Source organism: Chiloscyllium punctatum, chromosome 41, assembly GCF_047496795.1.
Source record: "Chiloscyllium punctatum isolate Juve2018m chromosome 41, sChiPun1.3, whole genome shotgun sequence".
Classification (NCBI taxonomy): Eukaryota; Metazoa; Chordata; class Chondrichthyes; order Orectolobiformes; family Hemiscylliidae; genus Chiloscyllium; species Chiloscyllium punctatum.
The window spans coordinates 17,690,900-17,714,077 of record NC_092779.1 but is presented as its reverse complement, the minus strand read 5'-3'; the positions used below and the strand labels follow the sequence as shown (position 1 = coordinate 17,714,077).

The following is a 23,178-nucleotide window of genomic DNA, read 5'->3' as shown; positions in this document are numbered from 1 at the left end:
CCCTGTAACCCTACATTTCTCCTGGCTAACCCACATAGTGCCCAGGAACGTGCAGGCTATGGGGCAACTTAGCATGACCAATCTACCTAACCTACACATCTTTGGACTGTGGGAGAAAACCCACAAAGACATGGGGAGAATATGTAAACTCCACACAGACAGTTGCTCAAGGGTAGAATCTAACCTGGTTTCCTGTGTTGTGAGGCAGCAGTGCTAAACACTAAGTCACTCAACCAAGCACCTGCTAGTTACAGACAAAAAGCTCTCTTGTTGCATTTCAACTCAAACAGTTCATAGCTCAAAAGAAAAAAAGTGGTCCTTTACACTATGAATAAAGTGCAAAAAGATTATATCTTGGTAACAGTAATTGCATGCCCAGAGTTAAGTGATTTTTATTTAGACCTCTTCAACAATTGAGGAAGTGATAAGGCATTGAATAAATTGAACTCCCTTATCCATAAGTATCATGGAATCTTCAAATCCAACTGAAACCTGCCAAAGCAATTCAAAGTAACTTCAGACAAACTGCGTGAATTTTATACAAACAATTCAGAAATAGCCATTAGTCCCAATATCAGAGCACACACTTACTTTCCCCTCCATGAATGTTTTGTGGTGTAGAAACAGGCCAAATCCTTGTTTTCCTTGATGATATTCATTTTGATGTGGCCTGAAAAATAAAAATGTTGAGAGAAAAATACTGATCATATTACACGTTGTTCACTGATATAAATGACAAGCATACTGGTGGAGCTCATGGTGGAATAAATGACATACTGTCTTAAAAGGACAAAAGTATTCAGTATAAATGTACAATAACTACTCTAAGGGAAACTGTATGCAAAGTGATCTGTCACCTAAATACCACAGGATTTTACTGTTGCACATATGCTAGTGAGGAGCTTTTCTGTTGGTGAAAAGTTTTGTTTTGAAGCCAACATGAAATTATTGACTGAAATAAAACAGAAGTGTCCCGGTTCTTCTATATGTTCCAATGGAATTCCTTTGGTATGATAGTGGTTCATTCAACACTTCCAAAAGCAGGAGGCCATTCTCACTAAGAAGTGGGAGAGTGTCCAGAGTTTACTAAAGATTTAAGAAAATGTCAAATGTAACTAAGTGTTTTTGTGAATATGTTTCTGGGTAACTTCTTACCCACTGCAAATAAGGGAATGCAATCTATCACAGATAATCGTATAGCATAGGACACCAGTTAACCCAATATGTCCATTAGTCCCGCTTCAGTGCTCTTCCCACCATTGACCCAGTGATGTTTTTACTGCTGTAAATTATTATTCAATTTGCTTTCGAGATATTTTTGAAATTATTTTGGCTATTCTTCTAGCAGGCATTTAAAATTCAAATACTAAAAAAGCAGTTTCTGCCCTCTCTGCCAACTACATATAAGAAAAGGGCTTTTGCCCGAAATGTTGATTTTCCTACTCCTCAGGTGCTGCCTGACCTGCTGTGCTTTTCCAACACCACTAACCTTGACAAAGAGAAGCCAAGCCTTTTCTGTCAGTTAGTGCTAGCTCCTGACACTTGAGCTATCAAAGCAAGATGCTGTATTTTCACACAAATCCACATACTACTACAATAATTCTTATTCTTTGCACACGCTTCTTTCAATCATTTATCAGTCAGCAGGGACAATGAAGCACAGTTTACAAACAGGAAGCCTTCGTACTATTGCTGGTGATTAATGATAAAAGACCTTCCAACCAAAATTTACAGTACATCAATAAGCACCATTCCAAAAGGGAGGCTGCCCTAATCTGCACTTGAAGAATTTTCTCTCAGGTGACTGGATGATTCAGAGAATTTTGTCCAGAACATTAGGTGGACACCAGTTAGAAAGTAACTGCATCGTTACACCACGTCTCTACACACAGTCCCAAACAAATCTGCAAATAATGACCTCTTTCAAATGCTGAAATCATCTGGAGGAATTCCAATCTAAATTTGAAGAAACTATCAGCTATTAATGTAGGAGCTAATAGCAATTGGTTTTACAATTTTAGAATAGAATTAAGTACAAAAAAACTCCAGAACACTTGAACAAATCAGGATCCCCAAGATCGCTTTCCATTTTAGCACTTCAGCAGTTATAAACCGTGGCTTAGGGAAACATGTAAACGATGCTCATTAAATTTAGGTCTAGTTAAGACAAAAACCCAAGTATGATTGATGATTGTACAAGCAAATATGAATAGATCAAGTTTTATTGTTTCATTGTGGTATTTGTTGTCAGCACTCTACCAACAGGTCAACATAAACAGGATGCACAAGTCAGTTGATTCTGGAGTATAAACATATCTTCTCATGGTTAAGTGCAATTTAACTAATAATGCAAATCATAGGACAAAACAGTACAGCACAGGAATAGGCCATTTGGCCCACCATGGCTGTGCTGACCATGATGCCATTCTAATCCTATTTGCCTGCACATGAACAGTATTCCTCTATTCTCTGCCTGTTCATGTGTCTGTATAAATACCTCAAAACATTGCTATTTTACCTGCTCCTACCACCTATTTGCCAGCATCAACTCCCCTCCCAGGCACCACTGCCTTCTGTATTTAAAAAAAAAAATCACTTGCCTCACACATCTAAAAAACTTTCTCCCTCTCACCTTAAACCTATGCCCTCAAGTATTTGACATTTCTACTCTGGGTAAAAGACTCCGACTACCCACCTATCTATGCCATTCTTAATTTTATATACCTCTACCTGGGTCAAAACGTAGCCTCCAAATTCTAGCGAAAACAAAGTTTGGTTAATCTCAGCTAAATCCAAACACCATCCTGGTTAACCTACTTTGCATCCTCTCCAAAACCTCCCCATCTTTCCAATAGTGCCATAAACAGAACAGTACACAATACTCCAATGTGGCCTGACTAAAGTTTCAGCTTCAGCAGGACTTGCCAACTTTTATTTTTAACATCCTAACTGATGAAGGCAAGCATGCCATATGCCTTCTTTACCACCTTATCATCTTGTTGCCACTTGCAGGAGCTAAGAACTTGCACTCCAACATCCCCTCCACATATCAACACTAACAGTCTTACTGTTTACTGTATACTTTCCTCTTGCACTTCACCTTCCAAATTACAACCCCTCAAACTTGTCTGGATTAAACTCTATCTGCCATTTCTCCACCCAACTGATCTGTATCCTTTGACAACACTCAGTCTCCACAACTCCCAACAATTTTGCATCATCTACAGATTTACTAATCAGACCACCAACATTTTCATCCAATAATTTATACACATTACAAATAGGGATCCCAGCAGTTGTCCTTGCAGAATATCACTGGTCACAGACCTCCAAACAGAAAAACAACCCTCCATAACTACCCTGTGCTCTATGACCAAGCTAATTTGTATCCAACTTAGCAACTCACTCTGGATCAACCTTGTCAAATGCTTTAGTAAAGACCACATAGACAACACACTCCTTACTCTCAATCATTGTAGTAGTTTCCTCAAAAAAACTCACTTAGAGTCACAGTCTTATAGATGTACAGCATGTAAACAGACCCTTCCGTCCAACCCGTCCATGCTGACAAGATATCCCAACCCAGTCTAATCCCACCTGCCAGCACCCAGCCCATATCCCTCCAAACCCTTCCTATTCAAATACTCATCCAAATGCCTCTTAAATATTGCAATTGTATCAGCATCCACCACATCCTCTGGCAGCTCATTCCATACATGTACCATCCTCTGCGTGAAAAAGTTGCCCCTTGTGTCTCTTTTATATCTTCCCCCTCTCACCCTAAACTTCTGCCCTCTAGTTCTGGACTCCCCGACCTCAGGTAAAAGACTTTGCCTATTTATCCTATCCATGCCCCTCAATTTTGTAAACCTCTATAAAGGTCACCCCTCAGCCTCTGACACTCCAGGGAAAACAGCCTCAGCCTCTCCCTTGAGAGGCAAGATCTCCACTGCACACGAGCATGCTGGCCATCTCTAATAATGCTATTCTTTTCCACACATCCTGTCCTTAAGAATCTGCTCCAATAATTTCCCCACCACTCATGCAAGGCTCACCAGTATATAATTTCCTGGATTTGCTTTGTTTCCCTTCTCAGAAAAAAAAGGTACATTGGCTATTCTCCAGTCTTCTGGATCCCCACTTGTGGCTAAAAGAGGCAAAGATTTCTGTCAAGAGCCCAGCAATCTCCCCCCCTTTTCCTCCCTCATTTACTCAAATATCCCAGAAGGCCCTGGAAACCTAACTACCACAATAGTTTTCAAGACACCCAACACCAACTCTTCCTAGCTAATAACATACCCCTCCAAAATCATCCATGTCCTCTCCTTAGTGAATTCCAATGCAAAATCATTAAGTACTTCATCCACTTCCTCTAGCTCCATGTATAAATTCCCTCCTTTGTCCTTGAGTGAACCTACCTAAAATGCCTTGGGATTCTTCTTAATCCTACTTGCCAAGGATACTTAATTGCCTCTTTTAGCTCTCTCAATTCCTTGATTAAGGACTTTCCTGTTTGTTTTTCATTCAAGGGGTTTGTTTGATTTCAGTTTTCAAAACCTTGCATGTGCTTCCTTATCCTTTTTGACAATGTTCTCAATATCTCATTATCCAAGGTTCCCAAATCTTGTCATCCGTATCTTTCATGCAGACAGGAAAATGCTAGTCCTGACCTATCAAATGGCCTTTAAAAGATTGCCACGTCAAATGTGCATGTACCTTCAACCAGCTGCTCCCAATCTAATATCTCCAGGTCCTGCCTATAAAGTTATAATTAGCTATCCAAGTTAGCATTTTCACCAAAGGACCAGACTTCTCCTTACCCATAACTATCTTAAAAATTACAGTATCATGATTGTTCCCAAAATGCTCCCCAACTGAAATTTCAACCACTGAATCCCTCGCTTTACTATTCTGGAGGGTGACTATTAACCATAAGCTGGACTAGCCATATGAAAACATTGGCTACAAGAGAAATCAGGGGCCAGGAATACTGCAGCAACTAACTTATCTCCTGATTCCCCAAAGCCAATGTACCATCTACAAGTCAAGTCAGGAGTTTAATGGATGAGTGCAGCTCCAATAACACAAGACAAATGACACCATCCAGGATAAAACAGCCTTCTTTATTGGTCCCACATGCACAAGCATCCACTCTCTCCATCACAGATGCTCAGTAACAGTGAGCACCACATTCAAGATGCACTGCAGAAATTCAAAGACCCCAAACAAGCATCTTCCAAACCCACAACCACTCAACTAGGAGGATGGCAGGAGCAGCAGCTCGATGGGAACACCATTTGCAAGTTGCCTTCAAAGCATGACTTGGAAATATCTTGCTGCTCCTTCACTGTCACTGGGTCAAAATCCCAGAATTCCCTTCCTAATGGGATTTACCCACAGCACATGAGCTGCAGTAATTCAATCTGGCAGCTCACCACCTTCTCAAGGGCAACGAGGGACAGGCAATAAATGCTGGCTATCCAGCAAAGCCCATGTCCCACATGTGAATAGAAGTGTCCATGGGGTATTTGCATTTATTACATCAAAATGAAGCATCCAATGCACTGCCCCCACTTCTCAAGTGTTACCTCAAAATTCAACAACCTTCCTTTGAAGGAAGGCTGGTTGCTAACTTTCAATAAATTTTATTTCATTTTAGCTAATTTCAAACATCTGCCAAAACTAGACAGCTTCAGTTCTCGCCTTTTGAAATTAACATTAAATCATAACTTCTAAGGCCTCTATTTCTTCTCTCAGTATCTCTGTAGCTGCTCCCAGCCACCACAAGTATTTCTCATGCCATTGGCAGATTCACAAAATGTGCAGCACCATTCCTCCTGCCTGTTAGATGCCAGAGAGATTACTGCACTTCATCTCCTGAATCGCATCCCTATATTACAATAGCAATTATATCTCAAAAGTTCATCATTGATCTTAAGCCTTTTGGGATGTCAGTGGTTCTGAAGGGTGCTACTTATAGCAGGATTGATTGCTTTGCTTTGCTCCAAGCTATCCAGAGATCTTTAAAGCCTGCTCACAGCAAAGCAAGAAAACGTATTTAAACAAAACACGATAAAAGGACAACAGCAGTAAAGGGTAAAGTTGTGAAAGAGTAAAAAGGAGAGACAGACAACTGTTTAAACAAGAGGATCACCACACCTGAGGGGAGAGGTTGAGGAGAAGAGTCCTTCATGGTAACCTCAGTGCTAAAATTGAACACCATTGTTGGTATCACTACATTACAAACCAGCCATCAGCTAACTAAGCTAACAGACACTCCCTGACAGTACTGGCAGATAACTGCTGCAATATACTTTAAAGTTATATTAGACTGAAAAAGGCAACTAGCACCACAATCTAGTGGCTTGCGCTGGCTTGTTTGTGATTGGATATTTCATGGCATTTTAATCAAGTGTTTGACTGGTTTCCCAAGCTTGCACTTCCTAACACCCCTCAAGAAAAGAGGCTTTCCAAGTAATTCACAAGTCAGTCCAAACATGAATAAAATAAGCCGACACAAAAATATAATGACAATTTAAGAAGTGTTAAGAACAATTATTTTGAATATTAACATCACTTCCCAACAGACAACATTTTATATGTTTCTACAAAGATTAATTTACTGATTGAGAGAGAGAGAGTTTGGAAGGATTGTATATACAGCTGCTTATCAAAACAGGTATTGCTTAAAACAAAGATGATTCAAAACACAGCAAAAGACGAGAGAAAAGGTTTTAATTGTACTGGACGACATTAAATTGGGTAACCACAAACACCTCGGAAAAGCACATTATGTGTTTGATTCCACCAGCAGCAAAAAGCAAAGAACTTGGTGAATGAATAAGTTTCCCTAACACGTTGTTGCAATCCTGCCTTATTAAGCAGTGACCAACATTATGTCTCAACTTCAACATACACCGAACAGTTTTAAATGACAATTCTAGTGTTCCGTAGACAAAAGCTTTAAGGTCAGTATGCTACTCAAATGTTTTGAAGGAAAGTTTAAGTGAAACAGTGGTATAACAGATTGATAGAGTAAATAGCATAGAAAACTAACTGACACCAATCTGTATAACTTTCCAGCACAAAGTCCAGGACAGTTATTGCAACACAAGCCAATCTGCCCTTCCACCAAAGTCTCCGATAAGCAGAACACAGCTTTCTTAGAACTACTGCATTTTTCTTTTTACAAAAGATACCATTTAACAATAAAGATAGATTTTCCTCTACTAGCTGCAAAGCAAATTGCAACATCAGAACAAGGTCTTGCATTATAAAGGGAAGGAGTTGTATTCACATGGCTCTTATGAAACACCAGAATATTTAAAACAGGAACAGGGTCCTCCAAAGTCTGGGTGCAGATGTCAAAAAAGCATGTAATAAACCATGCCTAAATTAAGAGGACTTGAAAGAGGTACCCAGAAGACTAAAATAAGATTGTGCATGTTTCATCATTGCTTCCCTTCAGCCAAGCAGATTAGAAAAATGTTCATGTGACCCTGGCCACTGAGTTACAAGGCAAGCAACATTCATACTGCATAATAAGTACATAAATAGGAAAGGTTTAAAGGAATAGGGACCAGGAGCAGACAGGTGGAACTAGTTTAATTTGGGATTATGCTTGACATGGCCTGGTTGGACCAAAGGGTCTGTTTCCAAGCTCTGTGAGCAATCGCCTCATCTCAGATGGCACTGCATGAAGATCACAAAACTTGGATATCTTTGTGATATGAAATAGCAATTAAGTATCACCAAAACTTTGTTATGGAGCCATAAATCATGTGATTTGTGCTCTGATGCACGAGATATATAAACTTTGGTTAGAAGCTACCAAAAAATATTGTGTATTTAGCTGAGCAATTCAAATTCTAATGAATTGAAAAAAAAGTGACAGAACAGCTCAAAAAAAGGTCCAGGAATGCCCTCTTGCTCATCATACTTTACTACACATCGAGGAATCAGATCCCACCAACTGAAACTGAGTGGTACCAATAGTTTAAAAAAAAGGTAAAGCGATCAAAACTAAAATCTTACAGGGTCATTAGTTTAACCAATGTAAATTAGAAGGGATATTTGAAATAAACCGAATGGTCACTTTGAGAACAAAATAAATAGAGAATCTTGATATTACCTTATTGAAAAGATTATGCTTTATCAGAAGATAGTGCAAATGTTCAGAATCTCTGAAAACAATACAAATCAATGTTTGATGAAGACATTTGCCCCGATAATACAGAGTCAAGTTTTCTTTAAACAATGGCAAACAAGCTGAGTGTGTACAGAATTTCAATTTTGTTTCAACTGTCAAGCAAATAACATACTTTTATTGCGCTTTTGGTTAAAACCTCACCTACATAATTTAATTTAATTGAGCTACTCTGATGGCAACATGGAGTAATAGAAATTGCACATTTTGTCTTTCAATGGCCCTTTGAACATGCCCATTAGACTGTTATTAAAGTTTGATTCCAGTATGATCAGTGGACAGATTTTGAGGAAATGTAAACACAAGCAGTACCTTTGCCCTCACTACAGCAGCTGACTGACTTGTTGAGTGCTCCCCAACATTATGCCATAGTGAGGGAAATTTTGGCTGGACAAAAAACATTTGATCTGTGCTCATGGAGAAAAGATAGTCACTAACAATGGCCACTCTCCTTGTGAAGAGTTAGCAATGGAATCACTCAGGATTCAGTGTTCAGATTGTTATTTATCTTTATTAATAACCTGAATAAAGACCCCTAAGGAACCGTGTACACAAATTTGCTGCTTCAAAGATACATATATGTATAACAAACTTGGATGAGAAAACTATATTAAAAAGGGAGGTTTAGAAGCACCGGAGAAATGCTTGGCAATTCATTATTTAATTAACCCAGGTTTTAGTACACAAAGCTCTAAAAAAGGTTCATGAACTGTAAGCAAAAACACTAGGTTTTATTGTCAGTTTGGTTAAATACAAAAGAATACACTCAGTTTTGACTCTCATATGATGGGTGTCAGAGGCTCTCAAAGTTTCAGAGAGGTGTGAGTAACTCTATTTAAAGATTGTCATTTACCACAAAGAAAACAGAAGAGGTTTCATTTATTATCTTCAATTTTAAAATACTTAAAAAGGATTAGATAAAGTCTGTGTGGATAGGAGATTCAGTAAACGTGGAATTTAGTCATCAGGACTAATCATTTTTCAGACTCTGACTCAGAACAAAATTCCAGCACATGCAGTGAGTGTTGCATCCACTTTAAGCAGTTAAATGTCCCCCTGAAAGAACTGGGTCCTCCAGAACTTGTTTGATCACTTTCAGGGTAAAAGTGAAATTTCCCACAGGAAGTTTCCTAATTTGGCACATGGCGTCTAGCGAGTTTTGAAAGGATTTGTACCTCAGGTTGAGGTCCTGGAATGTAGGTTTGCTCACTGAGCTGGAAGGTTTAGTGACAAAACATCTGAAACCACACTAGGTAACATCAGTGAGCCTCCGGTGAAGCACAGGTGTTATGTCCCATTTTCTGTGTTCCGATTTCTTTGGGTGTTTGATGTCATTTCTAGTTATTTTCTCAAAATGGGACATAACACTAGAGCTTCACCAGAGGCTCATTGATGATGTTACCGGGTATGGTGATGAAACATCTGAAACTAAACCTTCCAGCTCAGCAAGCAAACTTACATCTATGGTTTTTGTCCCTCAAAATAATCTTTTTCACATATCCCACACGAGTCTATGTCTCATGGGTAGGTCTTGGTGTTAGTGCAGGATACTGGTTGGTCCATTCCTAGTTCTCTCTTTTAATATGTTAGTAATAGGAACAATTCATGAGAAAAACCTATCATCTGAAAAGGGACCATGGCCAAAAAAAGGCAGGTGAAGAAAGGAATGGAGCAATACTACTGCAAAAATTAAGATACTTTTCTAGGTTGGTCTGAGTTGTAAGCGCAAATCTGCAAACATATTTCAGAAGATGTGACAAAGTAGGATGGTGATTAAAACTATCTTTGATCATCTTTAATATCAAGTGACAATAGAAAGAGGGTGGAAGGAAAGTTTTTTTTGAAAATGTGCATTGGGAATTTTCCAGCACAATGAAGCACTGGGTGTGGTTTTGGAGAATGAAATAAGAAGTTGATTGTGCTTCACAGATCGTTTCAGACATTGAAATTTAAGAAGGGGAAAGAATAAGGATACAGTATAGTCAGCATAGATTTCAAAAGGGAAAGTCTTGCTTAACTAACTCATTCAATGTTTGACAATGTTAATCCAGATTATGTGATTTCTCTGGGATTTCACAATGGCCTTCAATAAAATGCCCCATAATAGACAAATGAATAATTTCAGAACATGTAAATTCAGTGGACAAATCCCAGAATGGATTGCCATTTGACTTTTTAAAAATTCATTGGATGTATGCGACACCAGCTGGGTGAACATTTATTGCCTTATTCTAAATGCCCACAAGACTTCAAGACAAGCTTGATGGTGGGAATAAAGAGTAGTTTTTTTTAAAAAAGGTTTAGAGTCCCTACAGTATGGAAGCAGGCCCTTCGGCCCAACAAGGCCGCACTGACCCTCCGAACAGTAACCCACCCAGACCCATTCCCCTACCCTACATTTACCCCTCAACTAATGCACCTGACAGGATGGGCAATTTAGCATGGACAATTCACCAGACCTGAACGTCTTTGGATTCAGAGTGACAGATGATTGGACATGATGCTCCACAAGAATTAGTATTGGCACCACTATTTACAATTTACATTGACAATTTTCACTGAATCAAATCCACAAATTAAGCAATTGCATATGACACCAATACTGAGGGAGTACTATAACAAATTATGAACAAACTTAGAACGGGCAAATAATAGGCAAGTGAAATTCAACACAAATGAGATTGTGAAGTTTTGTTGAAAGAGTAAGGAAATGCCTTCTTACTTGAAGGTGCAAGTTTAGGTGGAGTCCAGAACAAATACAAAGTTACACTGCAGGTTAGTATAGCCATAGAAAAAAAAATCCAGCATCAGGCTTTATTTCTGAAGGAATAAAAATAGAAATGAAAAGCACGATAGTTTTGCTAAGATTGCCCTGAACCTTGATTAGACCACACAAATACATTGTGCCAGCCTGGTGGCTATATTATGTGGAGGATATGGAGGCGCTGGTGAAGACAGAAGATTTACTAGAATGATACTAAAAATGCATGCCTATTCACATTACGAAAGAACGAGCAGGGGAGAGAACGCTTGCTTTCAGGAAGAGCATAACTAGAGAATATAGACATCAGAGTCACAAAGAAATCCAAGAGGCAATCTCAAAAAACTTCACAAAGAGTAAGAATTTAGAATTCGTCAGTACAAGAAGTGGTTGAAATGGATAATATTTAAGGGGAAATCAGACAAGTAGATGAGAGGAGGGACGCCATGGCAGTGTTCCCACCTCTGGCCAGAAGACTCAGTTCAAGTCCCACCTGTTTTGGTGTGTCATAACATGTCTGAACAGGCTGACTAAGATAACTATGAGGGAGAACAAATAGTTGTCAGGGAGATAGACTCGGTGGGACAAATGGTCCATTTCTGTTGTGTACATCTCGTTATTTGCAGGGATTACCATAGTCAAGGGTTTCCTAATCTTACCATCCTTTTCATGCTGGTCCTGAACTCTGATCAACTGGCCTTTAACTGACCCTCCGAACAGTAACCCACCCAGACCCATTCCCCTACCCTACATTTACCCCTCAACTAATGCACCTGACAGGATGGGCAATTTAGCATGGACAATTCACCAGACCTGAACGTCTTTGGATTCAGAGTGACAGATGATTGGACATGATGCTCCACAAGAATTAGTATTGGCACCACTATTGGCACCACTCCGGCCCAACCAGTTCACATCAACCCTCTGAAGAGTAACCCACCCAAACCCATCTCCCACATGCACCTAGAACTATGGGCAATTTAGCATGGCTGATTCACCTAACCTGCACATCTTTGGACTGTGGGAGGAAACTGGAGCACCTGGAGGAAACCCACACAGACACGGGAAGAATGTCTATGTGGAGTTGGCACAGTCGCCCGAGGCTGGAATGGAACCTGGGACCCTGGTGCTGTGAAGCAGGAGTGCTCACCACTGAGCCACCGTGCCACCCCATATTACCTTTACAGAACAGCAAAGCACAAGCTGAATACAAATAACCTCGGAGAATGGGATAAAAAGAAAACAACAGGGATAGGGAGGGGGTTAAGGAAGTGAGAGAAAGTGGGAACATAATACTAGGTTGTCTAAATAGGGAAAGGGCTGTACTAGACCTGTATTGGGGAACAAGCCAAGCCAGGCAACCAAAGTTTCAGTGGGAGCGCATGGTGGGAACAGTGATCATAATTACGCAAGTTTTAAGATAGTTAAGAATAAGGATAAGGATAAGACTATTCCTCAGGTAAAAATGCTAAACTGAGGGAAGGCTGATTACAACAGCATTAGACAGGAACTGGAAAAAATTAGAAATTGGAAACAGCTGCTTGAAGTTTGAGGGTGACATAGGAGCCTTTTAAAGGCCAGTTGATCAGAGTTCAGGACCAGCATGTTCAAGTCAGCATGAAAAGGATGGTAAGATTAGGAAACCCTTGACTATGAGATATTGAAAACTTCAACAAAAATTAAAAAGGCAGTATATTCAAGTTTCCTGAAACTGAAAATGAAAATCAGACAATGCCCTTGTGGAATATAAAGGAAACAGGAAAGAACTTAACCAAGGACACTTGGGATTAAGGGGAATCCCAAGGCATTTTTTATGTATATTCAGAGCAAAGAGGGTAGCTATGGAAACAGTAGGTCCACTGGAGAACAAAGGACAGAATTTATACATGGAGCCAGAGGAAATGGGTGAGGCCCTTAATGAGTATTTTGCATTGCTATTCACCAAGCAGAAGGACATAAATGACAGTAAAATTAGGGAGGGATATGTTGATATTCTAAGGCATATCAATATTAAAGGTTAGGTGCCTTGAAAAACAAAGTAGATAACTCCCCAAGGTCTGATGGGACCAATCCCAGGATACTGAAGGAGGCAAGGGAGGAGATTGTTGGATACTGGATTAGTGGTGCTGGAAGAGCACAGCAGTTCAGGCAGCATCCAATGAGATGCTGCCTGAACTGCTGTGCTCTTCCAGCACCACTAATCCAGTATTTGGTTTTCAGCATCTGCAGTCATTGTTTTTACCTAGGAGATTGTTGGAGCCTTGACAAGAGATCTTTGTATCCTCCTTAGCCATAGACAAGATCCCAGAAGCCTGGAGAACAGCCAATGTTGTTCCTTTCTTTAGGAGGGCAACAAGGACAATCCACAAAATTCTAGGCCAGGGAGCCTTATGTCAGTGGTAGGGAAATTATTGGAGGTGATTCCTAGGGACAGATTTGTAGCTAGCGTAGAAAGTTGTTAAAGGATATAGCAGGATGAAAAGCTGGGTAGAGAAATGGCAGATGGAATTTAATCCAGACAAGTGTGAATTGATGTATTTTGGGAGGTCAAATACAAGAGGAAAGTATACAGTAAATGGCAGGAAGCTTAAACGCATTGATATACAGAGGAATGTTAGGGTGCAAGTTCACAGCTTCTGAAAGTGACAACACAAATGGATAAGGTGATAAAGAAGGCATACACATGCTTGCCTTCATCGATTGATGCATTAAATATAAAAAAGTTGGCAAGTGATGTTGATGCTATATAAAAATGTAGGTCACATTTGGACTAGTGCTCGCAGTTCTGGTCATTACACTAAAAAGGAAGGACATGGAGGCTTTGGAGAGTGCACTAAAAATGTTTATTAGAATGTTGCCTGGAATGGAGTGTCTGAGGTAAAAGAGGTGGGAAACAAACACGAATCATTTTCACGAGAGCGTCAGAGGCTGAGGGCCAACCTCAGAAGTATATAAAATTATGAGAGGGATGGATAGGGTGGATAGTCAGAGTCAAAGGGGGAAGTTCAAAGGAGATGTGCAAGACAATGTTTATTTCCCCCCATATAGAGGGTGGGAGGTGCTTTGATTATGCTGCAAGGGAGGTGATAGAAGCAAATTCAATAGCAATGTTTAAGAGGTATTTAGACAGACACACGAACAGGCAGGGAATAGAGAGATACAGACCACATGCAGGCAAATGGGCCAAAGTATGTTCCTATGTTGTATTTTTTAGTTTAGAAGAGCAATACCAAAAGAGTTGGTAAGTAGTACAAAAATAAATTCAATCAACGGTAAGAGTGAGCAGGGACCAATAAGATGATCAACTGGTGGATTAAAACAACATGGCCGAGGTATTAAATGAGTATTTGTCCTGTTTGAACACGATATCAACATTACACAGAAGTAACACAATTACAATCAATGCTTTGCACTTAAAATCTAACTAGATTAAACAAACCATAAGTTATACAAATAGATGAGCAAAATTACAAAATCACTGGACACAGGACATCAACGCTAGCATATCTCCAGTTATAATAATCAAAATGAAATTTTCCTAACTTTAGGAAGCATCAAATCAGCTTCAATCTAAACTTATTTTGAACTATTTTGATGACAAGAATTTCTCAAATTCAAAGGACAAAAAGAATTCTCAGCACAAGACAGATTGGTAGTATTTGGTTGATGAAGTTTACACAGTATTTCATATAAAATTGAAGATTAAAACTAATAAGCATGTTTTGACATTTCACCCCTTGGAGACAGCATACTAAGCACTAAAAAGGTGAAACCCTACTTATGATATTAAAGAATTATCGACAGTTGTGTTCACTTTTGCAATCCATTGTCAGACTGAGGTTAACACTTCATATTCACAAACGAGCAAGTCAAGTCTTTTAACTATTAAAAATCTTGAATGGAAACAAAGTTTAAAATCAATAACCCATCAGTTTCTATATATCCAGCTATGGGCACCACCAAACCCTGGTGCACTGAAGTAGATTTGATTAACTTTTAAAAAAATGCACTAACAGTCTGCTTCAAACATCAACAACTACAAAATCAATTATAACAAAACAGTAAGAAATACAATGTATTCCTCAGAGCTGAGAAGGAACCCATTCAGCTCACCACATCTTTGCTCCTTGAAAGACCATCTGATTAGTACAACTCCCTCGTTCTTTTCCCACTGCCCTAGCAATTCCCTTTTGAAAGTTACAATTGATTCCATCTTCTTCTCAGGAATTGCATTCCAGATTGTAACAACTCAGTTCAGAAGGAAAGTTTTATTTTGCATCCCAAAATCTTTTGACAGTGATGTTACTCCACCCTCTTGTTACTGCCAGTGAAGGTTTCTCTCTAGCAATCTTCAGAAAAAGCTTTAAAATAGTTAACATTATTACTCTTCTTTCCTCCTCCTCCCCCCCCCCCCCCCCCCCCACACAGGAGAAAGTCCAATCTCCTCTGGGCTCTCCACGCATCTGAAGTTTTTTCTCTAGTACTTCTGCACTTTTGCCAAGCATTTAGTTCCTTCCTGAACTGTGATACCTAGAACGTTAAATAATAGGCTGAGTTTTTTAAGCAGTGATGTATTGTAGAATTAGCAAAATTTCCTTGTTTTGTACCGTATGCATATTTATAAAACCAGGATCACGTCGATTTTGTTTAAAAAAAGGCATGCAACTAGTCCTGCTACCCTTAAAGAGTTGCTGACCCCCCCCCCCAAGCCTGTTCCTACACTGAAAGATTAGGCCATTTCATTTTTGCCACCACTCTGCAGGCTTCCTTGCAAAATGAATCACTTCACCCCTTTACATTATATTGCTTTCAGCATTTACCCATCCTTTGACCAATTCCATTATGCCTTCCTAAAGATGTGCTGCTATCCATTGTTTACGACTTTTCCAAATGTAGTCATCCACAAATTGAATTTATGTCCCTCATACACAATCCCAGGTCTTCACATATTAAAGCTCAAAATTAAATCAATGTTGTAGAAAATAGTAGAAACTATGTTTTCATCTTTTTTTGAAAAACTGTTTTAAAAATAATCCATTCAGATGTGTTTTAACACCACAGCAGCAGCTGGGACTTGAAGCCAGGCCCTCTGGCTCAGAGGGAGGCACACTATAACCTGCACCTCAAGACATCCAATTTGATTTTTGCTTCAAGATGACTCTAAAAAACCATGGGAGGAAAGACAAAAATGACAGTATGACATGTAAAGACTGGGAGAAAGACATAGTTTGTGGAGAAAGGGAAAGAAAGCAACATAAAAGAGACATCGCAAAGATATGGAAGAGGGAAGGAAATATTTAATCAAAGTTTAAGCAGACTGTAACCATAAAGAAAACATTTCTTTTTTCTAACAGAAATCAAACAGAGTGCAGTGCCTTTCAACTCCACGCCATGTAATTCTATAACATGTATATCACTGTCTGATAAATAGAAGTTAACAATTCACATATGAAACACACAATCTAGAATGACTTCCAGCATCAAATGAGGGCCACATCTGCAAGCTCCAGGTGGATATTAACCCATGATACTATTCAAAGGACAGAAAGTTCCACTGGTGCCTTGGCAAACAATTCTCTAAGCTACATCACCAAAACATAAACTCTAATTTACCTCACTGCTACTTGCTACAATCCTCACTGCATGCAGTCTGGCTATACAGGTTTGCTTATATTAGAAAACTGTTACAGCACAGAAGGCAGCGAAAGTTTCAACACTAATGCCCAAAGGCACATACAGCACTAAATTCCTTCCTTTCTAAACGGGTAGAATTGAATAACTTTCCTTATTTCCTGAGTTTCTCAACACAAACACTGAGATCTGAGTCTGAACTAAACAGAGGAGGGAGCCAGGGGCAGAAGGGGTCAGCGATAGTGGTGAGGGGGTCAAGGGAGCAGTAGGGATAATGGAGGAGGTGAAGGTGCGGGGAGGGGAGGTGGGGTCGGGGGAGGGGGGGGGGGGTATCAGAGGCGGTGAGATGGGAGGGGAGTCGGGAGTCAGGGAGGAGGAGCAGGCGGCGTGCGGGGGTGAGGTGGGTGTAAGGAGGGGCGCCCGTCCCCCTGCTCCGAGAAGGCTGTACAGACATGAACCCTGCTCCGGCGATGGTTACCTATCGGCCTGTATGGTGACGGGGAGAGAGGGAAGGTACGCCTCCGGGTATAAGTGCGGTCCACTCCGCTCTCTTCCCTCCCTCTCCTAGGAAGCTGCCATTTTCAGACAGTCCACACTGCGCGTGCGCCACCACCGTCACGGGACCGTCGCCTGACCCGACCGGAAGTTTCGTATATTGTCAGCGACGGAGTGAACGAATCGTCATTTTAAAGGGACGCCAGGGCAGGTGAGTAGTTGGATATTAGAGCAGAACCAGAACTGTATAAATGTTTATTGTTATAGTAATTCTTCAGCTGCTGCATTTATAGTTTTTTTCTCAGACTGATTTCTGTAGAAGTTAAAAAGATAGTTTTGCTTTTGATGGGCTTTGTTGTATTCCAGGAGTAAACATTTTATTTCCTTGAAATTTCCCTAATTATAATGTCAGTATGTGATACTTGAAGAAATAACTATCTAGTTCTATGTTCAGTCCCTTGATCCAGGGTGGATATTGGTTAGCAACATTAAAACTGTAGTTGAATTCTTCACTGAAGAAGCTGTTGAGACTGGGTTGTTAAATATATTCAAGGCTGAAATAGACTTTTAATGACGAGGGAATCAATGGTTATAGAAATGAGGAAGATTGAGTCAGCTATGACTAATTGAATGGCAAAGTACATTCAATGGGCTGAATGAGCTAGTTCTGTTCCTGCATCCTATAATCATATGCTTTATTTTCTAAGCTGTATAGGGTTTGGGGGGGGGGAACCAGGGTCTAGCTTCTGTGCCTGTTTAGTTAGGCCATAAATGTAAGCTAACTGTTTGTTTGTTTTTGATTCATTTCATTTAGCTGAAGTGCTTGTTGTCACTGAGCTGGAATCAAGGGGGGACCAGGGAGAACAGCTTGATGGTGTATTTGTCAGAGGAGGTGAGTTGGAGAGGAGTGTGTGTTCCAAAGAATAAGCACACACATTTAACACTAAGTAGACAGCTTGTAAGCATTGCATTTTATAATGGAATGTTGAAATTACATAAGGTATATGTGAATGACTGTCTTGAATCCCTGTGATCTATCGGAGCTTTACACATTGTTCCTCTATCCTGCAAGCATCTGTGCACGTTATTTGAGTTGCAACTGACCCTAAAGCAAAACACTATATCCACAATGGACTTTAATTTCCAGAGTAACACTTGATGAATTCCTCTGTCCTGTGACAATTTTACAGACTGATTCGATCACTCGGTTCCACTCACTTGAGACTTCCATTTTGAAATAACATAAAACAGCATTTCACAATAAAAGGTTTTGTAGTTTCACAATCTCAGCAAAAAAAACTAAAATCCCAAATTGTTGTGTTATTGTTCATGGAGACAGTAACATCTGGGACGAGAGTGGAGACTCTGGGATGAGGACAAGAACTTGGAGTCACAGTCCCTTTGAATTTAGTCTTGCAAAAGGAACATAGATCAAGTGATGATCCTTCCCCCAGTGCCACCTTCACTCACATCCCCCTGCATCCTCCATTTTGCCCTCCCTTCCCCTCTTTTCCCACCTCACCATCCACCCCTTCTTTACCACTTTATCATTTCCCTCCACTTGCATGCCACTCTACTCCCTTTTACCCTTCTTTCCACTCTGTCCTTCACTTCCTTCCCTCTTCCCCCATATGGTGTTATGTTGTTCTGAAACCATTTACGAAGTATATGTCTGGTGAAAAGTAAAGTTGCCATGGTCCCACAGTTTCAGTAGAGAGACACAGCTAGAGGTGAATTTGACCTGAGAATTACCACACCTTTGGGGCAAGGCTGAGAATGTGGGATCTTAATGGTGGCCTCAACAATGCGGAAATTGAACCTGTGCTGTTGGTGTCACTCTGCATTGCAAACCAGCTGCCAGCCAACTGTTTTACCAACTCCTTATGTACTCATATGTTTCTAAAATGCCACTCATTCACTATTATTCTATGTATCACAACTGCTGTTTTTCCTTCTGTTACATTTGCTAACAATCTATCATTCCACAACCCGTGGGGTGATCAGGGGAAAACTATCATGGTGTCCAACACCATGCTGTGTGAAATTGATGCAAGCTTTTTGATTGGATGATCTTGGGCAAATAGGCAAGCAGCTGGGGCTCAGATAGAGGCTGCAGCAACAGTCTCACTTGTACTGGTCCCAATTCCACAGTCCAACAACTCTTGGAATTGTTTTCCTCTATAGCTCAGTGTATATAAAGGATTTGCAATCTGACTCCAGATTTGGCACACTGTGGGCCAAAAATAATCTGGTGACCCAAGATGCATCACAAAAACAGGTTTACATGTCGTGGAACACTGTCAAAGCAAGCCCACATCATTAGGTTTTGCAAGGGAGAGATTGCAGTAGTTGAAAAAGGTGAATACAAAGGCTGGACCTGGAAAAGGAGATCAGGAGAAGGGTATTGCTAGTGCTTAAAGGAACTGATTGACCGTTACTGAGGCTCTTGGGTCCAGGCCATTCATATGTTTGTGAGCAGGCATTCTACAGGAGTATGCCCTTGTTGTGAGGTCCATGCCAATAGAACTTGGGTTGATTGGGAGCAGATGCTGAATTACAGTCAAACAAAGCTGCAATTTTTCCTAAGTAAGTTTAGAGCTCTGAGCAATTTTGTGGCCAAAATTAGTCCTTTTATAATCTAGGAAATGATCTGGTGACAACAGTAGGAATTTGGCTTAAAGTTCTGTATACACGTTGCTTAATATTTACTGATACAAAGTATTCAGAAAACAAAAATGCAAAGGAATAAAGGGAAATAGGATGACTGTACTGATTAGGGAAGCATTGGATTGTTGGACGAAATGAATGTTTTTGTGGGGTAAGGATGGAATCCATTTACTTAGGAGGTAAGCAGCATAAAGTGTCTTATCACATGCTTGGTCCTTCAGTTACCCAGAGAGAGTTAAAAGAACAAATCTGCAGGGAAATCGGATGTGCAAGAATAGTTAAGTGACGCTAATAGGGAACTTCAAGATTCATATATTGATTTGGGATGATGTTCGAGTAAAGGGAAACGTGGGGGAGGACTTTCTGAAATGTGTTCAGGAGAACTTGATTGACCAGTATGTTCTTGATCCAATCAGAAAGGAGTTATCACCGGATGTGGGGCTGGGGAGTAAGGTGGACCAAATCTCTGTGAGAACATTTGAGTATGAGTGAGCATTGAATCATAAGGCCTAGATTAGTAATGGAGAATAAGAGACAGGCTGGAGGTTTGCAATCACTCATTTTTGCAGTTTCATATTTTTGCATTTCCATTTCTGCTCTGCTCTTGAAGAATGAACTAAATTGAATTTTTGAAATAACTTAATAGAAATTGACTTAAAGCCAAGGATGATTGTGCTTTGGCTAAGTCAGGTAATTAATTATGTAATCGATAGTAATATTATTAAGAGTGGATTTTATATTTTTCCAAGGACTACTTAGCTTTGTTTTCATGCTGGTCAAAGCAGGTTGCTTTCACAGTTGCTTTTTTGTCTAAAGTACTGTTTTTCCCCGTGTTACATTTGCCAAAAAGAAAGGGCAGATATATTATTTAATAAGAGTATTTTCTGTTTGTATTCAATGACACTTAACCTACAAGCCAGGATATTGGATATTCTTGCACATGGGGTGGTCAACCGTGGAATGAATTCAGGAGATGGAGTTTGTTTAATGGATCTGCAGTATAACCTTATTGATGGCAGATAGGAGACATCATAAAGAATGTGCGAACAGCTTGAGTCATACAGCATGGAAACAGTTCCTCCTGTCCAACTCATTCACGCTGATACATTTCCCAAACTAAATTAGTCCTACTTGCCTGTATTTGGCCCATATCCCTCTAAAACTTTTCTATTCATGTACCTGTACAAATGTCTTAAATATTGTAATGGAACCTGCATAAAACTCATCCTCCAGCAGTTTATTCCTGCAGAATCAATAGGCCTTATATTGTCTCTGAGAAGAATTTGATGAGGACCTATGGTTTTCAAACTCTCTTTTTATTTTGAGAAAATCTGGATGGAGGTCTCAGTGGACTGGAACAGAGGCAGAGATTTGAATTAAAAGGGATGCAGCATCTCGTGTTTGGTACTGCAGCGAAATGCATTAATCAATAACTGAACATTATAGAAGAAGGGATCTCGATGGAGTGACTAACCAGCGAGCCCATCGCTATGCAAGATTATTCAGAGACTTGGTCATGTAAGTACCAAAGGGACTGTATCATTTTAGATTACTGTCTCAAACAGACTAATTTGGGATTACCATTTGTGCTATAACAAGTTGTCTTTCTTCGTGTGTGTGTATGTAATATATATATATATTTTTATCTGTCTGTCTTTGTGAACATTAACAATTATTAATAAAGACTGGTTGTTTGAACATGTTTTTCAGTATTCAGTCACTTATTCCTCTTAGTTTCAGAGTGGGTCTCTAAGCCTCAATCAGACACTTCAATGAGCATCAGATTCTTACACCCTACAAATCTAAGTCAGAGCTTCAAAATTAGAAAAGCCGAACTTCACAGGGATCGGATTGGGACTAGTCAGGGCAAAATGGAACCGTTGTTTCACAGGAAATGATGGGTGATTTTTTAAGATATTTCAAGCAAAGGGCAGGCACACTTCGATATTTGCAGAAAGCTGAAGGAACCAAACTTAGAGTTCCTTTGATGACGAGGGTATTAGCTAATAAAATAATATGAAAATAAAGTTTGTGTGTGATGCATGTTGGATGAATTTTCCAAGATTCTGAGCAAATGCAATGAAGTTGACAGGGGAATTGAAGATAAAAATGAAATTGACAAAGAGACTGAGGAAAGATAGGCAGATAATATGAAATCCTATCACATACAACTACTGGCATTGTTACAACCTTGTGTGGCAAAATTCAGCTCAGTTTTTAACCCTTTTTCGCAGTTAATTGCAGCAAATTTTTTTTTGAGCATACAACTTTCAATTTTCAATTAAAGCATAGTTCGCTAAAAAGTGCAGGTGCCAATTACCAAAGTTTTCTTGAACGAAATAAAATTCCTCCTTCTTAATGACTATCCCAAGGAAAAAAATAACCAAACTCACTGTGAGCACAGGTCGTAAGTTTAAGGAGGCTGAAGCTGTCTGGTTCAAGCAGGAAGATAAAAGCAAACGTAAATTCTTAAGAGTTCTTGAGTTACAGAAGTGAGACCCAAGTCTATCTTTGGATTCATTTGTAGTGAATGTTCAGAATTCAGGTGTTCTTGGTGAATGGTTGTTTTCAAAAGGTGTTTTTTAACCAGGTGTTTCTTTCAAGAGATAAGGCACAGCGAGAGAGATTGCAAACTTTCCTGGTTTGTTAAATGAATCCATATTCTTTCTCTTTTCCTGCTGAAATAGGGTCCATATTTTGTATATTGGATTCTGTCCTCTTTGTTTTTCCCAAGCTGAATGCTCTGAGTCATCTAGACTCAAGACTTTAGCTTGGTCTCTCTCCGTGAATGCTGCCTGACCTACTGATCTCCAGCATTTTTGATTTCAGCACAGGTTCCAGCATCTGCAGTAATTTGCTCATACCTTTCATTTCCCAACTTTTATACTTCACATGCAAGTGTGAATTAAATAAGAAATCTGCATTTCTTGATGGTGACTTAATTGTCTGGTTTCACTGTTTTTAGATGAAATGGTAATTTCAGTACAACTGTACAGTTTGCTTGATCTGGGTTGCCTCAATCTGTGGTCAGGTGACCACAGCAGCCTTTAAGTGCCTTTCTAAAATACACTTTAGGACATGAATGCTTCATATATAAAATCAATTATCAAAATTGAACGAGTAGTCCATATTTATCACTATTGTAGTAACATTTAAGCAGTTGGCGAGGAAGCATATTCAGAACTAAAATCACCTTTTGCTGCCACACCTCACTATCCCCTTGGCTGAAATCCAATCATATCCCTCACTGGACTATACCCTATCCCCACTATTAACTTTTATCCTCACCTCTTCCTGTTCCTCCATTCTTCCTCAAAATGCCACTTCTCATTCCAAACTGTGATCCATTCCTCCCACCCAACACCCCCCTCCCCACCCACACCATATAGCCCCTTCTTCCTACTCAGTCCCCAACACC

The 23,178-nt window shown here is 39.8% G+C and overlaps 1 protein-coding gene and 1 long non-coding RNA gene across 4 annotated transcripts in view; one reads left to right on the top strand and one right to left on the bottom strand.

The window, feature by feature from the left end:
- LOC140464885 (dnaJ homolog subfamily C member 13) overlaps positions 1-17,191 on the bottom strand; it is a 136,259-nt gene extending 119,068 nt beyond the window's left edge. For all 3 annotated transcript variants that reach the window (XM_072560459.1, XM_072560457.1, XM_072560458.1), the window contains exons 1-2: positions 17,077-17,191; positions 592-670 (exon numbers count right to left, since the gene is read on the bottom strand). In XM_072560459.1, coding sequence (XP_072416560.1) covers positions 592-659 — 68 coding nt within the window. In that variant the 5' untranslated portion in view covers positions 660-670; positions 17,077-17,191. The remainder of the gene's footprint in view (positions 1-591; positions 671-17,076) is intronic.
- A 7-nt stretch (positions 17,192-17,198) lies between these two features.
- LOC140464890 (uncharacterized) lies at positions 17,199-21,462 on the top strand. Its single transcript, XR_011955012.1, has 3 exons — positions 17,199-17,304; positions 17,908-17,985; positions 21,087-21,462. It is a non-coding gene; the product is annotated as an uncharacterized lncRNA (long non-coding RNA).
- The last annotated feature ends 1,716 nt before the right edge of the window (positions 21,463-23,178 follow it).